Genomic DNA, 19275 nt, shown 5'->3' with positions numbered 1-19275 from the left:
TACGATATTAAGCCAAACCTGTGAATAGAAAATTGTATGTATTAAAATTCTTACTTTGCTGTCTTTGCCTTTCTCACATTCTGTAGTCTCAGTTGGTTTGCTGCCTCGCTGAGGTGAAACAGACTTGTCTTTTCGCTGCTCATCCTGGCAAAAAAGTACAACATCACCACTTATGAGTATTGCATTATATACATGTACAGTACCAATCTCGTCTTCATATCATGAAGGTGTAATACATGCAGTAGTCCAATGTCTACTTGCTATACGTATCAGCTCACATTAGTTTCAGCAACATTTTCTTTCTCCTGTTTCTCTATGATCGTGTGCTTCCTGCTTGTTTTTCGGCTTCTCCCTCTGGCTGGTGATCCATGTCTCCTGTCTTCTGCTGCTCTCTGAAGTTGTTCCTCCGACACCTCTGACTCAGAGTGCCTGGACCTGCCGTGGTAGTCCCCTCCGTCCCTCCTCTTCGACTTGGCTTCATGCCTTTGATACGGAGGCCTCATGTAAAAGTCCTCCTCCATGTTCCTGTACGAGTTGAAGGACATGCCTTGAGGGCTTCCCCGCGGGTACCAGTCTCTGTTACCCCTCGTGCTCTCTCCTCCGCCTGCAACACCTCCACTTCCCCTCTCATCCGACGTTCTGGGGCTGGCGCGGTCCGATGCTTTCAGGTACGGCTTCCGGCGATCAGCCATCCGTCCGTTGGGCCTGTCCTCGTCCATGTTACCTCCATTCCTCCACAGCAGTTCCTCCCTTTCCCTTTCCTCCTCACCCCTCCGCGGGTGGGCCGACCAGTCCCAGGAGCCACGGCGGGGGCCCAAACCGTTGGTGCCTCTCTCGGGGCCCCTGCCGCCGGGCGCCCCCTGTGGGCTATGGGCTGAGCTACAAGAGGTAAAACTGGGGCTGTGGGACCGAGGGCTCAGAGACCGACTGATGGGACTGCGGGAACGTGCTCTCTCTGGGAGGTAGCTAGAGGAAATAGACATTAGATAAGATTAGAGGGAGTACTCTCAGAAAGAGTCTTTATAGTTTTATGATTGTGTTCCATACAGGCCTCGTATTGTAATCTGTCAAAATTACACATTAAAGAAATTTACTGCAACAAGGCAAAGTGCTGGAGGGCAATCAATATTCCCATATTCCATTAGTGAACGTGGTTGGGCTTTTAGCGTCACAATGATCTACTTTTGCTATGTAACAAAGTGCTTTCCCTAGATATAACCATACCGTGTTTGGTCATCCTAGGCCAAACAGTATAGCAGATATTCTCCAGACAAGATCTCAGAAAGACAAAGGGAGGGCTGAAGTTTGGATGGTTGGAAGGAATAACAAAAGGATGGACAGAGTGCAAACATAGCCTATAGTTCCCTGAGTAACAGTACACATCTTCAATGCAGCATTTCAATCCAGCAGAAAAGCAGACTTACTTATCAATCGCCTGTATCTCATCTCTTCCTCTTTGGCTGTTGAGATCATGGATGATGGAGTCCACATCTTTACCAGGTTTCTTATAGCAAATACATAAAAACAAATCTGCATTATGATACAATATTATGACAATTTCAGTGCATGACAGAAATTGGCACAATTACAACTCAGGCATTTAGCAGACGATCTTATCCAGAGCGAGCAAGTGTAAAAACAGAGTAAACAGCATGAACAATAAGTAGTCCACAAACAACAGGGTAACACATGAGTAGAGTGCAAAGAAAACACTGTAGTGGTTCACATAGTAACTAAATCGGCACTAAATCTCCTATTAGATAAACGTAGCATACTGTAACTGATAAAGTAACCTTACCTTGAGTTGTAGCTCCTTGTATCTCTTGGACATCCGTATGAGAAGTTTCTGATCATTAATCATGGCCGGGGTCAACTGGTAGTATTGAACCATGGCCTGAGCTGCCTCAACATATGCCATCTCCAGAAAGGCCTGATGGGAGAACAGCCAATTTAAACTCGATGTATAATTTGTCGTAGGACGGTGTCGCATACCGAAATAGCCGATATACAATCTCACAGCGCGTCGCACCTGCGACGCATTGCGAGCTTGTAGGTCAACTCTCCTCAGTGCACAACACCGTCATATGACGGAACATAAATTAGGCATCAAACGACAGTCCTTTCCTCACAGTTTTATGGTCTTTCTTGCTACATGCATATTTTGCATAGCCCACGTCAAACTACATGCATACAGATCTTTTAAATTATTATCACTTGAGATCTTATTTTATGGCATAATAAATCATTGATCCAGATCGTGAATCTGATAGGGGGTGAATGTGCCATTCATAGTTCCGATGAATGGTAGGTCAGAGCATGAGTTAGACATCACGGACTGTAGTAAAGTGATCTATTTGCTATGACAAAACGCATGATATTACATCATATGTCAGAGGTAATTGTCCCCCCCAGTCAAATATGTAAGCGACTCACTGTGTGATGAATGACCCATAAGCCTCTCGGACAGTTCCGAGCTATGTATATATAGTACAGTCGATGGTTCCATGTCAAGGTTTTACGGTATATAAAGAAATGCCATTGTACCTGATGGGTAGAACGCATGAGGATGTAATTGGTGACTTTGCCAAAGGGCAGTCCCAGGTTGATGACGTCATTCTCAGTGCAGCTGCCTTCTGGGAGGTTGCAGATATGGACCACACGCCCTGGGATGGATTTCCTGGGTGGAAATGGCTGGGGGGAAAAATGGCAAAAAAAGACATGTTAAATGTCATAACTTTGACTCAACAATATTTCTGGAAACCAGGCTGTTTAAATATCAGTGTGACACTACCAGTCCAATGTGAAATGACATTTTCTTTCCCTCAGAATGCCTGCCTCTTCTATTTTTGTTGTGTTGAGAGTTGTGTTTGGGTGTAGTAGTACTGTATCTCCCCTAGAGAGTAGAATCTCTTACCAACTGAGGTACTTTGCCTATGTATACATTTGCTAACCCACCTCAAAATAGACAAATCATCCCGCTTTTGAGTATTCCTTACAAATGATTAGTCTGGTTGTTAAACTCTAATGTTAGGGTATAATTACTTTTTATGACAGAATGTCAAGTACACAGATGTTCTAATTGTAACTTACAGTTCTACATAAAATGGACACATACTCTTGTAAACACAGGAGAAATCCACTACGGTATAGAAGCTAAATTATTTCTAATGAGTTAGTTAGTTAGTTATACATTTTATTTTCTAATCTCTCCCATTCATTTTTTTTCTTCACTTCACCCATCTATCGTTCTAATGTATCTTTCATTCACACCCATTTCTCTCTCTACTGGACTGCACAAGAACACAACTGTTATTTGGTTGCCCTTCGACATGTGCAAAAGACACCTGTTATTCAACCCCCCCCCATTCCGACCCCTTTCTCTGTCCACAGCGAGGCAGCACTGAGGTCTGACATAACATCCATAACATCCAGCCTTGGTGAATGCAAAGTGATTAGACGAGGCAGACATCAACACTCTTCCCTCATCAGGGTGGCAAAGCCAGTCATCTCTTAGGAGGTCAAATTGAGATTAATCAGTTTAAGGGTGCTGGTGGGTTAAAGCCAGTGGAACTGGGAAAACTAATCTATGTAACCGTGCATGGATATGAAATGACAAGGTCACGCAAGAAGACCACATACATTCACCAAAACAAATCCCTTTATACGTAACGCTATAAAATACATAAATAAAGACACAACTCATCCTAGCACTAATAGTGATACGATATTAAGATTTCACAGCTCGTCTGATGGAGCTTTACAGGACTGATACAGAATCCTGACTCTCAGCACAGGCTATTATGTAACATAACTGAATATATCATCTAGGTATTCTTGACCAGGGTATACTTGATCCATGGCATATCCACTATGCAGTGCACAGTATGAATGTGTAACTTATCAAAAATAGGAGGTGACAGCATTTCATGTTCCTAGTTTAGATGAAGCATATCTTAAAATGCTTTCTTAGGAATGTGACCCGAGATCATGCTCACTGGTGTGTGTGTGTGTGTGTGTGTGTGTGTGTGTGTGTGTGTGTGTGTGTGTGTGTGTGTGTGTGTGTGTGTGTGTGTGTGGTTGTGCGTGCGTGTTCCCGCTTGCTTTTGTCTGTATTTATATCCCTCCAAGCACAGTGAAGCGTTTATTGCAAACATAATTCACAACTTATTCAAACTGACTTGATGTCTCAATGTGACCCAACTTGACATAAAGGAAAAAGGAATGAAATTAGCAGGGCACACCTATAGAAAACAGAGAGGTCCAAAATGTACATCTAAACAAGGGCCTCTAAAAGTTGTTGCTTCATGTTCTTAAAATGTTGTGTCATGCAACAATTCAACTCTACGTCAATAACCTTAAGAAGTGTCGAGAAAATGTATATTTATATAAAGTTGGGCCGCACCAGTATATGACCGGATAGTGTCAACAAATGCAATGTCCCTGGTTCAATTCCAGATGGAGATTTAATTTCCTTCTCTCATGCTATGCCATATTGGCTTCTATTGTCTCTTTTCTATCCTACCTAAATTAATTAGAATACTGCCTGAACAAAACTAAACTAAATCCAAGAGTGAGGTGGAAATGTAGCTTTTTTTCAGCATGTAATATTGCATTGTCTATCTATTCCGCTGTGCAGCTACTCCAGGGTAGAGCACGCCACCCCGACCCACCACCTCTACATGACAGACAGCTCCATGTGTGGGTCATACTGGGGCTCACTGGACTAGTATTAGAGGGGATTTGTTCAGAGAAAAAACCCAGCTGTACCAGATACTTCACAGCAGGTATGGTAGCGTAGAATAAACAGAGGGAAGCCTAGAATGGCAAATCCCGGGGAACAAAGGAGTGAGGAATTTGAGACCACTGGGGTCTCAACACTGGTTAAGCAGTAAGCACACGTTGACATAGATATGCCTGCTCAGTTTGACTGAAACATTATCATTAATATTAGGTTCTGTGCTTGGAACAACACTGTTCACCTTGTATGCTTCCTTTAGTGGTTCTCAAACTTTGGTTCCAAACTATAAATCATTTAGCTGGTATGATATTCCTACTCTGGTGGCCATTACCCTGGCCTCCAGCACCGCCGTAAGGAACCTGGGAGTTATCTTTGATCTGGATTATGTCCTTTAAATCCCACATAAAACAAAAATACAACTTTTTTTCACCTGCGTAACATTACAGGAATCAGGCACACCCGTCTCAAAAACATGCAGAAAAACGCATGTTTTTGTTACCTCCAGGCTAGATTATCGGTTATTATCAGGCTGCCCCAACAAGTCTCTAAAGACTCTACGGCTGATCCAGAATGCTGCTGCGCATCTGCCCACCGGAAACAGGATATCATATTTCTCCCAATTTGGCTTCTCTGTACTGGCTGACTGTAAAATCCAGAATAGAATTTAAAATCGTCCTCCTCACCTACAAAGCCCTTAATGGTCAGGCATCATCATACAGTATCTTAAAGAGCTCTGCCTTATAACCCTGCTAGAACAGTGCGCTCCCAGAATGCATGCCTACTTGCTCCTAGAAGAATGGGAGGCAGAGCCACTGTTGCCAGATTCTGTGAGAGAAACAAGCAACCAGGTCTAGGAAAACCAGCCCAAAAGAAGCGACTGTGGGCCACATATGCACTTTAACATATACATCAGCTATTTGAAAATAGCAGATCGACAAGCTCACAACGCGTCGCATCGAGCTTGTAGATCGTCTTTTTTCAAATAAAATCTTGCGGGGAAATTATAATAAGCAGATCTGGCAAACATGGGCAGAGCCTGTACTATCAGGGTCCTCTCCCAGTTTTGGTCAGGCAAGTAGACAACCTCTCTATGTTCAACAGTAGGCTTAAAGACTTTCCCTTTTGACAAAGCTTGTCTAACTATAACTATAAGACTGGCACAGACTTTCCTGGGACTATAGCCCTTAGTTATGCTGCTATAGACTTACAATGCTGGATAACTTCCCATGACTCACTTGAGCTCCTCTCTCCATCTGTACACATTCATGTCCCATCAATGTACCATATGTCAGTGGTTCTCAAACTTTTTCATGTCAAGGACCCCCTAATTGACACTTATTACCCGGCAGACCCCCATTTGAAAAGATAAGCCAGGGACCCCAATAAGAGAAGGTTTTTACGGCTCTCTAGCAGTGATTCACAACCATTTTAATTTCAAGGACCCCCAGTTTGACATGTATTATGCTACGGACCCTCATTTAATGGCATTTCTATCTCTGGGACCCCAATTCATATTGTAAAATCAATGCTAATTTAACTCTGAGAGTGTACAAATGTTACCAAATGGACCCTAACGGGTCCATTTGGTAACATTTGTACACTCTCAGAGTTACAGACCCATAAGGGTCCATTTGGTTCCTGTCCATCATTTAGCTGTGGACCCCCTGGAACCCCCTTAAGTACCCCTGGGGGTCCCCGGACCCCACTTTGAGAACCAATACCATATGTTACTGACGAGACTTCTTGCCTGGAGTTTTTGCTGCTTTCTCATCTCACAGGAGTATGATTGCAGTAGCAGATTTCTGCGTAGAATGAGCTGCTGTGCTACCAGATAACCAGACCAAAGCTAATCACTACACTATAGCGTGATTGCTGGCGTTTAACAGGCTTACGGCCCACCACATGATAACAGTTTCAAGAGTGATAATTCTATTAAGAGCTCAATGTCAGTGTGTTTCCCTCCACTAGTACACAAGAAAGGTCAATGCGGGTTATGCTCAATAAACAAATCCAGGAATAGATTGCTGTTTATGTCCTTGGAATATCGCAGAGAACCAGAATATTCCCCCCCATCAGTAGCTCCACTTGCCGCTGTTTGGCTTGTAAAATGTCGGCAGCGATGGAACGAACATTTGGCTTTACAGCCTGACAGTTCATCAATATCACTGTGTAGATTGGCTCAAGTTATGAACGGTAGCTGCATCTGCTGACCACAAACTTGAGGTTAACTTTGGCTCACGCATTTACAGACAGTGACAGTGACGCTGTCAAGGGCTCTAATAACACAACTACAGTGCATTGGAGTGCATTTTCTTCATACTCAGTTATATGATCCTTTGCTGAATATCATAAAAAGATTGTATATTTTAATGGAAATGTGATTTTTTTAATGGAAAATGTATGTAAATGAATGAAACCTTATTTAAAGGACCAAATCAGCGTTACTAAGCCTACATGTTTTTCTCCATGGTCAGCATAGGCCAATAAGTTTACTGTAAACCTCAACCATTTCCCCCAAAATTGCTATGTTTTTATATATCATGTTTGTTTACGTTTTGTCCATTTTCAATAAATGTTATAGACTAGCTGAACATTTTTGTTGTTATCTGTAACTCACTGTATTGTTCATTTCGCTCTTCAAGTAAAAAGTTCAGAATGCAGCACAGCAGCAAAATATTTCTTTCCAGGTGTATTGATATCAAAATTTGAATGGCTTGCAGTAATACAGTAATTTAATTGTAGAATACGACAATCTGCTAATGGTTCAGATTTTGACTGGTAGGATCCTTTCAATGTCAATTTCCTACTGAAGTCCACATCTTCTTTTAATCGAATTTATCAAAGTCATCTTATGTGAATAATTGTAAACGCAAAGCACGCACACTGTATTTGTGGCTGCTTCATTGGTAATTTTGGTTCAACAAAAGATGGAAAAATTGTAGCACAGTTACACCAAAGCCTGTTGCACAAAGCTTCATTTATACTGCATCGCTGGGGGCACGGTGGCGCAGTCGGTAGCGCTGTCGCCTCACAGCTAGAAGGTCCTGGGTTCGATTCCCGCCAGGGACGCTGTGGGCGCTGGGGGCGTGTTCTCTCCTCCACGTCATCGGCGCCCATACCCTAGGTGGGGTTGGTGAAAGGGCCTACTCTGTGTGGAGTTTGCATGTTCTCCCCGTGTCTCCTAGGGTAGTTAATACCCTCACAAAAACATGTAGTAATCCTGGTCACTATACTGCCTCCCCCTGGTCAGCCGGGGCACCTGATGGAGGAGAAGGGAACTGGTTGGAATAACGTGTTCCTTCCACGCGCTATGTCCAACCAGGGAAACTCCCCCCTGTCGGGTGATAAGAAGCGGCCTGCTTGCTCCTCATGCATTGAAGGAGGCATGAGCTTCAGCTTGGGCTCTCCCTAGGCTGGCAGAGGGTAGGTAGTGCCCAGGATTACATAGGCAATTGGCACTGGGTGAAAAAATGTGGGTTACAAAATCGTGGGATAAAAATTATTAAAAAAAATATATATATATACTGCATCGCTTACCAAAAATAATTGATCTTTAAGCTAATGACACATCATGCTACAGAGTATAAATTAGACTCAAGGCAGACAGACTTGAGATGCGCAGAGAATGACACTGGAGCCCTGTTACAGTAAATCCGATATGGTGGCATGACATGAATCAGACATCTGTACTCTTTGTCATAGTGATGACTGAGTGATGGTTTTTACTAATTTAAGAAACTTGGCATCAGAGTTTATTGTGTGATGTATTCACATTTAGTGTATCGTTTATCAATTAGAGAATTCCCATCTGATCTGGTTCAAATAAGCATTCTAGACCCTTTAACAACTTTCAACCTGGCGCCCCTATTTTGGGCAAAAATCTACAAACAAAAACAATCCGAAACATTGGAAACAGCAGATCTTTAAGCTCACAACACATCACATCGTGATGCGTTGTGAGCTTGTAGATCTGCTTGTAGATCTGCTATTTTCGCTAGTCGTCGTATGAATCATATAGGACTTAAGGGGTTAAACTATTATAATGGCAGTTGATGGGAATATGGGATGATGCTTTTCAGATGCAATTGTATTTCCTGTTTAACTGATGCCTTCCTGTTTATCTGGGAGTATACTGACTGACAAGCCCTGGAATCTCCCAGAAGGACATGTCTGCTTGTCTGTTTGTTTGTTCCAACTGGGCTCCATGTTGATGAAGGGATGGTCACAGTTTCTCCCCGCATTCCTGCACAGAGGACATGCGCCCTGGTCCCTCAGATCGCCTTTCCATTCCCTCACCACAGTCTGAAACCTTACACTCTCTCGTGGGTGACCTGGGGCTCTTTACACGGACCTTAGGTCTCCACTGTTATTGCCCTAATCCAGTGTTTATTTCTGTTTGTGTTTTATTATTGCCCAAAGCCAGTGTGTCAACTCAATCAGTGCTACCGTATCTTGCAATTTGACTTGAAGTTCAAGTTCAAGTCATCAGCCAACACAAGTCTTGCGCGTGTTTGTATGAATGTGTGTGTGTGTGTGTTTCTATGATCGCTGCACAACTGACACTGGCTTACATTTTTCTCTCAAACCGTAAAAGTCCCACCTGCTGTGCTTAGGACAGGTGCGTGTTTATAGCACCTAACATTAGCCTGTGTATTTTAGCCTATAAAATGCTTCCCATTGCGATGATGAAAGCACTCGTAAATCATAAACTTGGGACGCCTAATGGACGCCTATAGGAGAACCAACCTCAGTCGTTTGCTCCAGTCAAAGGCAGAGAGGAATGAAACAAGTGGTTGAGGGAATTACAGGAGGATGGCTGGTTGTCATCTTCAAGGGAAGAAGTGAGAGTACTTTCATAATGAAAGATATAATGAGGTATAATGAGGAGATGAGAGGAGTAATCTTCCATAGTTAAAGAGTAATCTTTAACACAGTTACAGTCTTACAGATTGATATAAACGACAAAACCACAAGCAGAAGCCAAAACAATGAAGCTGCAATGCAAAAGATAAACAATTAAGATTGAAACTCTCCAGACAGGACGTTCCAGAGGTCAGTGGAGTGTTTTGCCCCACATGCAAACAGTGAGTCATGTTCTATGGCATTGGCACAGACCTGTGATGCTGCCCATGAATGACAGACTCTATAAACAGTGTTAAAAATAACTTGATCCAAAGTAGAATAGTCCTAATCTAGAACACGTACAGCGTAAAACCCAGAGGGACATATTTTGAGCGCTGTCTCATGCCTTATGACTAATCTTATTAGGCATGTTTTATCATTTTTTTTAAACATTTAAAAATAGTGAAAATAGCTATATCTACAAGCTCACAACTTGTCACTGCAGAATTTCACAATTTTAAAATGTTTTTCAAAACACACACACACACACACACACACACACACACACACACACACACACACACACACACACACACACACACACACACACACACACACACGTCAGAACTCATGCTGCTGCACATGTGCATGCCCCCTGCAACACAAATAGACCACACGGATAGACACGCCTTCAGTTAAAGCTAGGGTGACCACTCGTCCCACATTTTGCAGGACAGTCCCACAAATGGAACGTGTGTCCCGTGCCTGCATGAACAGAACAATGTCCTGCATTTCAATGATGAGAGAGAGAGAGAGAGAGAGAGAGAGAGAGAGAGCGAGAGAGAGCGAGAGAGAGAGAGAGAGAGAGAGAGAGAGAGAGAGAGAGAGAGAGAGAGAGAGAGAGAGAGAGAGAGAGAGAGAGAGAGAGAGAGAGAGAGAGAGAGAGAGAGAGAGAGAGAGAGAGAGAGAGAGAGAGAGAGAGAGAAGAGAGCTAACATAATCTCTACAAAAGCCAAATAAAGTGAAGTTGAATTACAGCTGCAAATGCCAGTAGTTTTAGTTCAGTTCAAGTTCAGTTAATTTACAAGCTTGTTTTAACGGCTGGTGGAGATGTGTGCTGTGTTTTGTAAATCAACATTCAATGTTTCAATGTGTCAATCAGACATTTTGAAACAACCTGTTTGGAGCCATATTGCTGATGTAAATCAGTTGCATGTGTGTGTTACATTTTACAACGGCTTCAACCATGGCTAAGCCAATCATAAACAAGGACTGGAAGTAACCGATTTATGAACATATACACACACACACACACACACATACATATAGCGTCCACACACACACACACACACACACACACACACACACACACACACACACACACACACACACACACACACACACACACACACACACACACACACACACACACACACACACACACAACACTACTCCTCTTCCCATATCATCACCTCCTGCAGGGTGGTGATGTGGTGAAGCATCCGTTGGAGATGGTGTGAGAGAGAGCCATCTGGCCTGACAGGTCCAGTTGCTGCAGATTATTCTCTTATATGCATGTATTTACTGTGTGTGTGTGTGTGTGTGTGTGTGTGTGTGTGTGTGTGTGTGTGTGTGTGTGTGTGTGTGTGTGTGTGTGTGTGTGTGTGTGTGTGTGTGTGTGTGTGTGTGTGTGCGTGCGTGTGTGTGCGTGCGTGAGTACAGTATACATGCATGTTTGGTGTGTTAGTGTTAGCCGGCAGCTGACAGGTTCTAGCCGCACACCGCTGTGTGTGCTTGCTTTCCTGTCATTCCTCTCGCTCTCCCCACCTCATCATCTGTTTTGTGCTCTTCACGGGAGCAGCCCATGTTACGGATACACATCATCAGCTGCTATCTTTTAACCCATGTCCGGGGAGTATTAAAGACTTATGGACAAGGAAAAGAGAGGAAGGTAGCAAAATACACTATGCCATAAGGGATCGTTAAATTCAATTATAGCTAAGATTTTATGGTTAACAATTAGCTTTATTTAATCACTTAAGCCCTATATACTTCATTGTATGACAAATAGCAAACATAACCAATCTACAAGCTCACAACGTGTGGCGATGCAACACATTACAAGCTTGTAGTTCTGCTATTTTCCCTAGATTCCTTTGTCAATTTGAATGAATAGAATGACACTGCCCAAAAATAGACGCCAAGTTGAAAGTGGTGGCAACATTTGTATATTACATTATATGTAATATATTATATGTAATATATCATTAATATGTAACATTATATGTAATAGAAAAACACAGAGTCTCTTTGCAGAGTGCATGGCCCATAGCAGACAGGAATACTAGCAGCTGCAATAACAACAAAAGTTCTCAACCTGTTCTCTTCCATCAGTCATAATGATGGATAACGTTGTCATACCACTAAACCTTGCTGTTTATATACATCGCATCTGCCCGTAATAAGACTGTGAAACGCCTTAATACAGCTACTGATGATTATTAAATTAAGCCTACCACATGTATAATGTAGTAGTGTTAAAATCAATTACAGCACTGTAGTACTAGAACTATTTGAAATGTAAAGCCTATAAATCTGAGAATTAACCAAAACGCTGACAACTTTGGAGGAACTCTCGGTCTTGGACCAAGTGGACTGGGAATTTCCCAGAGTCCTTTTGGTCAGATACCAAGTCAAGAGTGGGTAAAATTGCAGGTGAGACTGAGACTGAAGCCACAAAAATGTGATCTTGAGACCGGACTCATGACCGTGTACCACAGCCCTACAATTCAAACAAATGTATACAGTCAATTCGTCCATTTGTTTGAGAGTGTACAAATTGAAACAAATGGACCCTTCATTATACATAAAGTTGTAACACTAAACTTATTCACCACATATCCTTTAAGCCAGCATTTTACGGCATAGACTAGTCTGCTGGGTTCCTTTACATTTATAGAGAATACCAGCACTCATGGAAAGGACATTCAGGCACTTTTATTAAGTTGGCACAGGCAGCATACAGCGCAACATACGCGTTTTGGCACTAAGCCTTCATCAGTGTTAACATACTTAGAGCCTAATCGCGTACATTGCTCTGTATGCTGTCTGTGCCAACTTAATAAAAGTGCCTGAAGGACATTTCCATCATTATTAATGCAGCATAGTCCGCTGGGTTATCTAGTTCAATGTGAAAGAGTTGTCCAGAAGTGTTTGGGTTGTGTAGTTACCTTGCCATGATGTAACTCCAAAGGTGGACAAGAAATGAAAAATAATTGCTATATTGATTAGAAATTGATCATTCAAATTCAAAATATGCTCCTCATTGACTTACATTGTACGCTGTAAACAGCTCTCAAAGTCATTCTTTTAGCACATAAACGAATGCAAACAAAGTTGATTCAGACAATATAGAACATCACCAAACCCAGTACCTGATTTGGCTATTTTATTAAGAAGAAACCCCATGGACTGGATCCGAGGATCCGAATCCAAATCTTCAGATAGTAAAATCATCATTTTATTGAAAAAATACCCAGCACTGGGTTTGGTGATGTTCTATAGTGTCTGAATCAGCTTTGATTGTGTTCGGTTACGTGCTAAAAGAGTGACTTTGAAAGCTGTTTTACCGTACAATGTAAGTCAACGAGGAGCATATTTTGAATGATCAATTTCTAATCAATGGAGCAATTATTTTGTATTTCTTGTCCACCTTTGGAGTTACATCATGTCAAGTTTAATACACAACCCAAACTTCTACCAAAGTGGTCTTGCCCTTTAATGTGCTTCGACTCCACACTGGCACATTATGTATGTTATTGCAGGAGGTTAAATGTAATAGCGCTGCCCCCTCATCAGAAGAATCATTTATTTACCGTTTGTTTTATTAAACATTTAGATTGTTTACAGAGTGGTCCTGTGGATTTATCGCTGTAGATTAGAGCGTATGACCAAAAACCTAGTGAAAATACCCCACTGTCCTGAATAAAGAATCACCACAGTGCAATTCACTGCCTTTCCATCTGCTCTTGTTTGCCCACTCCAGCCCTTTACTATTCTACGTGTGACTAATAGTATTCATGGCAGAAAGGCAGAACTGGGCCTAGACCGTGGCGTCGCGGTCTAGGCACCCTGGTTGCAAATCCTTAATAGCAGTGTGCCGCGGGTTCGCGTCCCGTTCCCGTCGGCCTTTCCTGCATGTCTTCCCCCCATCTCTCTCCCCATTCTTCCTGTCAGACTACTTTCCCTGTCCCTCTCCAATAAAAAAAAAAAAAATACCAAAAAAACAAATCTTTAGAAAGGCAGAACTGGGGCATGTGATTTAAATGCCAATCAAACCCAACATATACAAAAAAAATACGTCCATCACAGACACACATTTATGCCATAGTGCAAACTGAAGTATTTGTGAGTGAAAAGCGAAGCATGTTTCTGACCTTTGACCCTGGTTGGTGAGAGGTAAATCCCGTGCCAGACATGGGAAAAGTGTTCATGGCTGCAGCTGGCAAGTATGATGCACTGGTTGCTGAGGACGCATCTGAGGAAATAAGGAGTGGGGATTAAAGATATATAAAACTGGCCACATGACAAGACATGATTTATAGTTGCGCACCAGTGTCGCACATCACAATTAGCCAGTCGACAAGCTCACAATGCATCTCTTTGCGATACGTTGTGAGCTTGCAGATCGTCTGTTTTCGGTGTGTGACAAGACTAAGTATAAATCATGCCTAAGTAAAACATGGGAAACATTCTGAGGAATTATTCTGAAACTTCTTTTCCAGCGGTGGCATGACAGTGCGGAAGCTTAAAAAATATAGGCTGATGTACTTGCAGGAGGTGGAAAGTACTTAGAAGAGTTACTGTACTTCCGTAAATGTTTCAAGTATTTGTACTTTACATTAGTCTATTTAGTTTCAGACATCATTATTTGACAGTATACTTCATTACATTTCAAAGCAAATATCTATACTTGTTATTAAACTACATTTTGAACAGCTGCATTACATCGTGTGTGCTGTACATCAACAATTCCTTCTGATTTATAGTATTCTTTTCTTAATCTTTTTTTATTTTTTTCTCCCAATTTTAGTCGTTATGCCATTTCCCCCATGTGTCTCTGTCACCCCTACGTGTTGGTCTTAGGGAGGATGTAGACAACCGCATCTCCTCTGATACGCATGAAGTCGCCCACCGCTTCTTTTCACCTGAGAGTGAGGAGTTTCACTGGGAGGGGATAAACAGGTGCCTGAACCAACCTGTATGAGTTGCTATTGCAACTATTGCATAGCTATTGCACTGTGGAGGATTTGAACCTCGACACTAAGTATGTGGTTACATCTGGGGTACATAGGGTGAAACGATTGATAAAAAAATATTTCAAAGGATTGCTGGTATAGGATTGTTCACTGCTTAGTCTGCAAACTGTAAATTGCTCATTTATATAAATTATAATCAGATATGCATGAACACTCATCTGCAGAAATGGAGGCAGGCACACTTATTGCCATATTATAGCTTACATCAGGGCACTGAATTCAGCAAGTACTTTTAATACTTTAATACATTTAAGAGCAACTTGCTAGTACTTAAGAGTATACTTTTACTTTATACTGTATTTACTTTAACTTTCACCAGAATAAGTTTGTCATGGTGTTTGTACCTTTACTTAAGTAAACGTCTTGAGTAATTCTTCCACCACTGAGCACATTAAAGGTTAAGAAAGTAACAAGATAATAAAGCAAATAAATCAAGGGTGTCAACAGCAGTCATGAATGCTTTGGGTTTCATCTCCTTCACTGTCAGCTCTGGCGGGCAGGCTCAAATCCTTAGAGCATGAAAACGATCACAGGACACTTAGCATGGAGCGTTGTCTGGAAATACCACTTAAGTGGTTTAACGTTAGCATTAGCTCCGTTAGGGTCAGTTCAATGGTTACCACATTTTGGGTTTCGAGACACTTTATTCTAACATCGTACTGTATATATCAACATATCAAAATACGCTGTGTAAAGTTAGAAGGACACATTCCCCCTAGCCTCTAGCAACTCTATAAATACTCCCTGACTCCCATCTATCATTCTGTCACTCATATTCCTGCTATCAAAAAACAACATCGTAACGTCGTCAGCAAACAGTGACATTAGAGGGGACTGAGGTGGGGTGACCATTGACCCACCTTGATTTGCAGCAGAGAAGACCATAGAGTTATTCCCTCCAGTGGCTAGACTTCCGTCAGAAGCCCCAGCGACGACGTAGTGAACTCCACCAGCCGCTACCACGCCAGGGCTGAAACAAACATAGGAGACTAGTTATGACTGCTGCTCCCCTGCAGTGCCTACTGATACAGTGTCTGGTGACAGAGCTCATATTCATAGAAACATTAAGACAGCTGTAGATGGAGCATGAGATTAAACTCAAGTGCCTCTGTGACTCTCTACAGGGATGCTTTGGGTGTAAACCAGATTTGTAAAGCTCTAGCACTCAGGATCAAATTAATCTTGAGGCACCCCAGACTTGACATGTATAATCATCCAAAAAGTCAATAATATTCATAATTTGAAAAAGCTCAGATCTATAACATCTGTCAACCACTTAAAACCTATACATTTAGTTGACTCTATACGTCTGCACATTGTGAGCTTATATATCTGCTATTTTTTAGGGTTCATGTAGTTAAAGCAAGGTAAAAACAGACTAACCAGAACACTGTCACATGCTAGCTGTCATTAAGTAGACAAATAGAGAGCACATGGCAGAGTACAGTTTGTAATGATAAAGAATGTTATACTGCCGTCAAGTGAATTTTAGAAGCCCTCATAACTCACCCCTCATTTGCGTATAACGATCGGTTCTGCAGGTGTAGCTTTCCCTTCACATGCTGGTCCCAGTCCTGAAAACACACACACAGTCACACCACCCAAACATAGATCCAGTCAGTTCAGATGCATTCAGAGGTCACCACACAACCCACTTGATCAGCCTTGCATACCTGCTGGATAAGCTCATGGGTGCAAGAAGCAATTAAAGAGACAACAGCTTGGTTTAGGGTACAGCTGCCCCTGAATCTACTATATGTTGAGTCTGCATAGCTTTTTCAGTACAACAAAAATGTATATACCCCAGCAATAAAATAAGAGATTTTAAAATGGTGACAAAAAAATAAATTTAAACACTGTGGGATCTATCCCTTTGTTTTTGGTTAGGAATTGCTAATTTTTAATCTGTAATCTGTAAAACACAACTGCATTCATCATGGGATATTATTTAGCTATTAACCACTTAAACCATATACTTTGTTGTACTATAAATAACAAAAATAACCGCTTACAAATAATGCAAGCTCATGAAAATACAAGCTATACATAATGCAACGCATCAAAATGTGACACGTTGTGAGTTTATAGATCTTGTAGAGCTTGTAGATCAGCTGTAGTTAAGCTATTTTACATTTTGGGGGGAATTTTGCCCACAATAGTGACACAAAGGTTAATGTCGTTAAACTGGACCTGTATCAACTATGACTGTTTAGAAGCCGGAAACCTCCCCTTGAGGAAGAGACAGACATGTTCTTGCTGCGCAGCCATTCACGTCCGCTCACCCACCTTTAGGTTGTAGACTTTCTTGTCACAGATGGTGCATTGATGCGGAAGGTGGGATGGCGTGACTGCATGGTAGTCATTGACTTGGTGGGGTTGGAGGGTCATGGTGCCTGCAGACAAGCTATGCTCCCCAGCCTGCTGAGGCTTGTAGCCCACAAAGCCCTGCATGCCCCCTGAACCAAAAGAGGAGACCCCGCCACTGGGATTGAACTTGGGATCAGAGGTCGGCTCCTCTGGGTTATACAATTCTGGCCTGGCACGAATTGGCTGTCCACCAGCTGTCCACGTCGTAGTAGCCTTGGAAACCATATCCGATTTCCCTGCGTGACTCTGGTTCACCGGGCCTTTCCATGGCTCCTTATGGGCGGTGGATGTGTAAGCATTCATTTTCTGTTCATTAACCCCAAACCCAGACTGTTGTCCCTGAAGATCCTGCCCGTAAAAATCTCTCTGAAAGCCAACATGGTTTGTGATCTTGGCCTCAGTGTTTATTGATGCATACTGCCCCTCTGCAGCTTTGGCTGATGCTGCAGACGTCCCACTGAGGAAGCCACTGTACTGGTGCCTCCTGTCTGTGTCACAGGGATATGTTGACCCCGCTTTCTTGCCATACTCCCCTCCTTGCTGGCTTGCTCCTGTTCCCCCACCGTAATTCATCTTCACATTGCCAGGGTTCTGAGCAAAGTTCCCACTCACCAGGGCCCCCAGGGCCGAATTGGGAGAGGAGAACCCCAGGGCACCTGACGGAAAGCCACCTTGAGGATTCCCGACCATTCCCGAAGTCCGGAGCTGGTTAAACAGGGGCTGGGACATGGCCACATTGGATAGAACCTGATTGAGGAAAGTGGCGGCAGTGGCTGCGTTGCCCCCCACACCGCCCTGTGCCAGTTTCAGGCGGTGGAGGGTGAGCTGAGCCTGGAGCTGAGCGAGCTGGAGGCTGGCTGGAGTCAGGAGAAACTGCTGGTTTGTCTGCTGCCCAGCCTGCACGGCACCATCAGGCAGATGGCCACCGACAGGGAATACCTTCTTATTGGCGCTGTCCGCCGCTCCAGTGCTGCAAACACACAAACAAATACAGCACTGAATTACAATACTGTTCATGAGTGACGACAGTCATGTCCAAGCGCAACCTACAATAAATCCCTATTGATTCTCTTGATTCTTGAATGACAGTCATCATGGAATGACAAGCTGAAAGCTCCAGACTCCAGGTCGTCCTATGACCCTGTTTGACTAGCCTGCCTGTCCTTTCAGCTTCTGATGAATGACCTCACATGCAGTCTAAACTTAGTCTAGTCTACTATTAATCACTCCATCCATGTTAAACACCTGACACTGCCATACCCAGCCACTACTCGTCCCCACCCGGTTGAAGGGTGAGATACCAATTGGATTAGATGTGACAAAGTGCAGGGGAAAGTTGCTGTAGACACAGCCATTTTGTTTAGTACACGTGACAAAACATTGAGGAATTATGGGCATATTTTTTTAGCTTTAATTACGATGAAATTCAATTCATATTAGCAATTTGCAAACAGGGTCGAAAAGGTGATGGGATATTTTGGAAAATGAATTTGTGCAACTGAATCTTTCAGAGGATTAGCACCTTTAGATCTGTAGTCCTACCGGCTTCTGGAGTTGTGATATGGTCTTACGGTGTCATTGGCACATTATAAAGTCATCATATCATCACAACCATCTCATATCTCCCCTATTCAAGTTATAACTAGTAGGTTATGAACATTCAATTCAGCCAATAAGTCACAGCTGCAGGGTAATAAATTAAAGAAAAAGAACAGAAAATGTATTTAAATTCTTCTGATTAAACATATTACTTTATCGTCGGTTTTCGTCAATTTTGCCATATTTCTCTAAGATGCACACGCACATATTTCCCTACACATAAATGCATTTCACCAGAGGTCAGAGCACGGAAAATCAAATACAAGATTAACGTCTATTACCTGACACCATGTCCCACTGACACGCATGACAATCTAGCAACTAATCAATTAAGAGGAACCTGCTCAGCATCTATCTATATATTCTAGGAATCTCTGCACAGTATTTCTGTCTGTCTGTCTGTCAGGCTGT

The 19275-nt window shown here is 42.5% G+C and overlaps 1 protein-coding gene across 3 annotated transcripts in view; it reads right to left on the bottom strand.

Annotated features, from left to right (window-relative positions):
• Window positions 1-19275, bottom strand: part of rbm20 (RNA binding motif protein 20) — a 65480-nt gene that overhangs the window by 6815 nt on the left and 39390 nt on the right. For all 3 annotated transcript variants that reach the window (XM_084081378.1, XM_084081379.1, XM_084081380.1), the window contains exons 2-10: window positions 17185-18235; window positions 16408-16472; window positions 15759-15868; window positions 14017-14117; window positions 2545-2691; window positions 1799-1930; window positions 1425-1504; window positions 279-966; window positions 55-144 (exon numbers count right to left, since the gene is read on the bottom strand). In XM_084081378.1, coding sequence (XP_083937504.1) covers window positions 55-144; window positions 279-966; window positions 1425-1504; window positions 1799-1930; window positions 2545-2691; window positions 14017-14117; window positions 15759-15868; window positions 16408-16472; window positions 17185-18235 — 2464 coding nt within the window. The remainder of the gene's footprint in view (window positions 1-54; window positions 145-278; window positions 967-1424; window positions 1505-1798; window positions 1931-2544; window positions 2692-14016; window positions 14118-15758; window positions 15869-16407; window positions 16473-17184; window positions 18236-19275) is intronic.

Source organism: Gymnoscopelus microlampas, assembly GCF_963454915.1.
Source record: "Gymnoscopelus microlampas genome assembly, chromosome: 2".
NCBI lineage: Eukaryota > Metazoa > Chordata > Actinopteri > Myctophiformes > Myctophidae > Gymnoscopelus > Gymnoscopelus microlampas.
The sequence above is the reverse complement of the archived record's forward strand: the minus strand, read 5'-3'. Positions and strand labels throughout refer to the sequence as shown.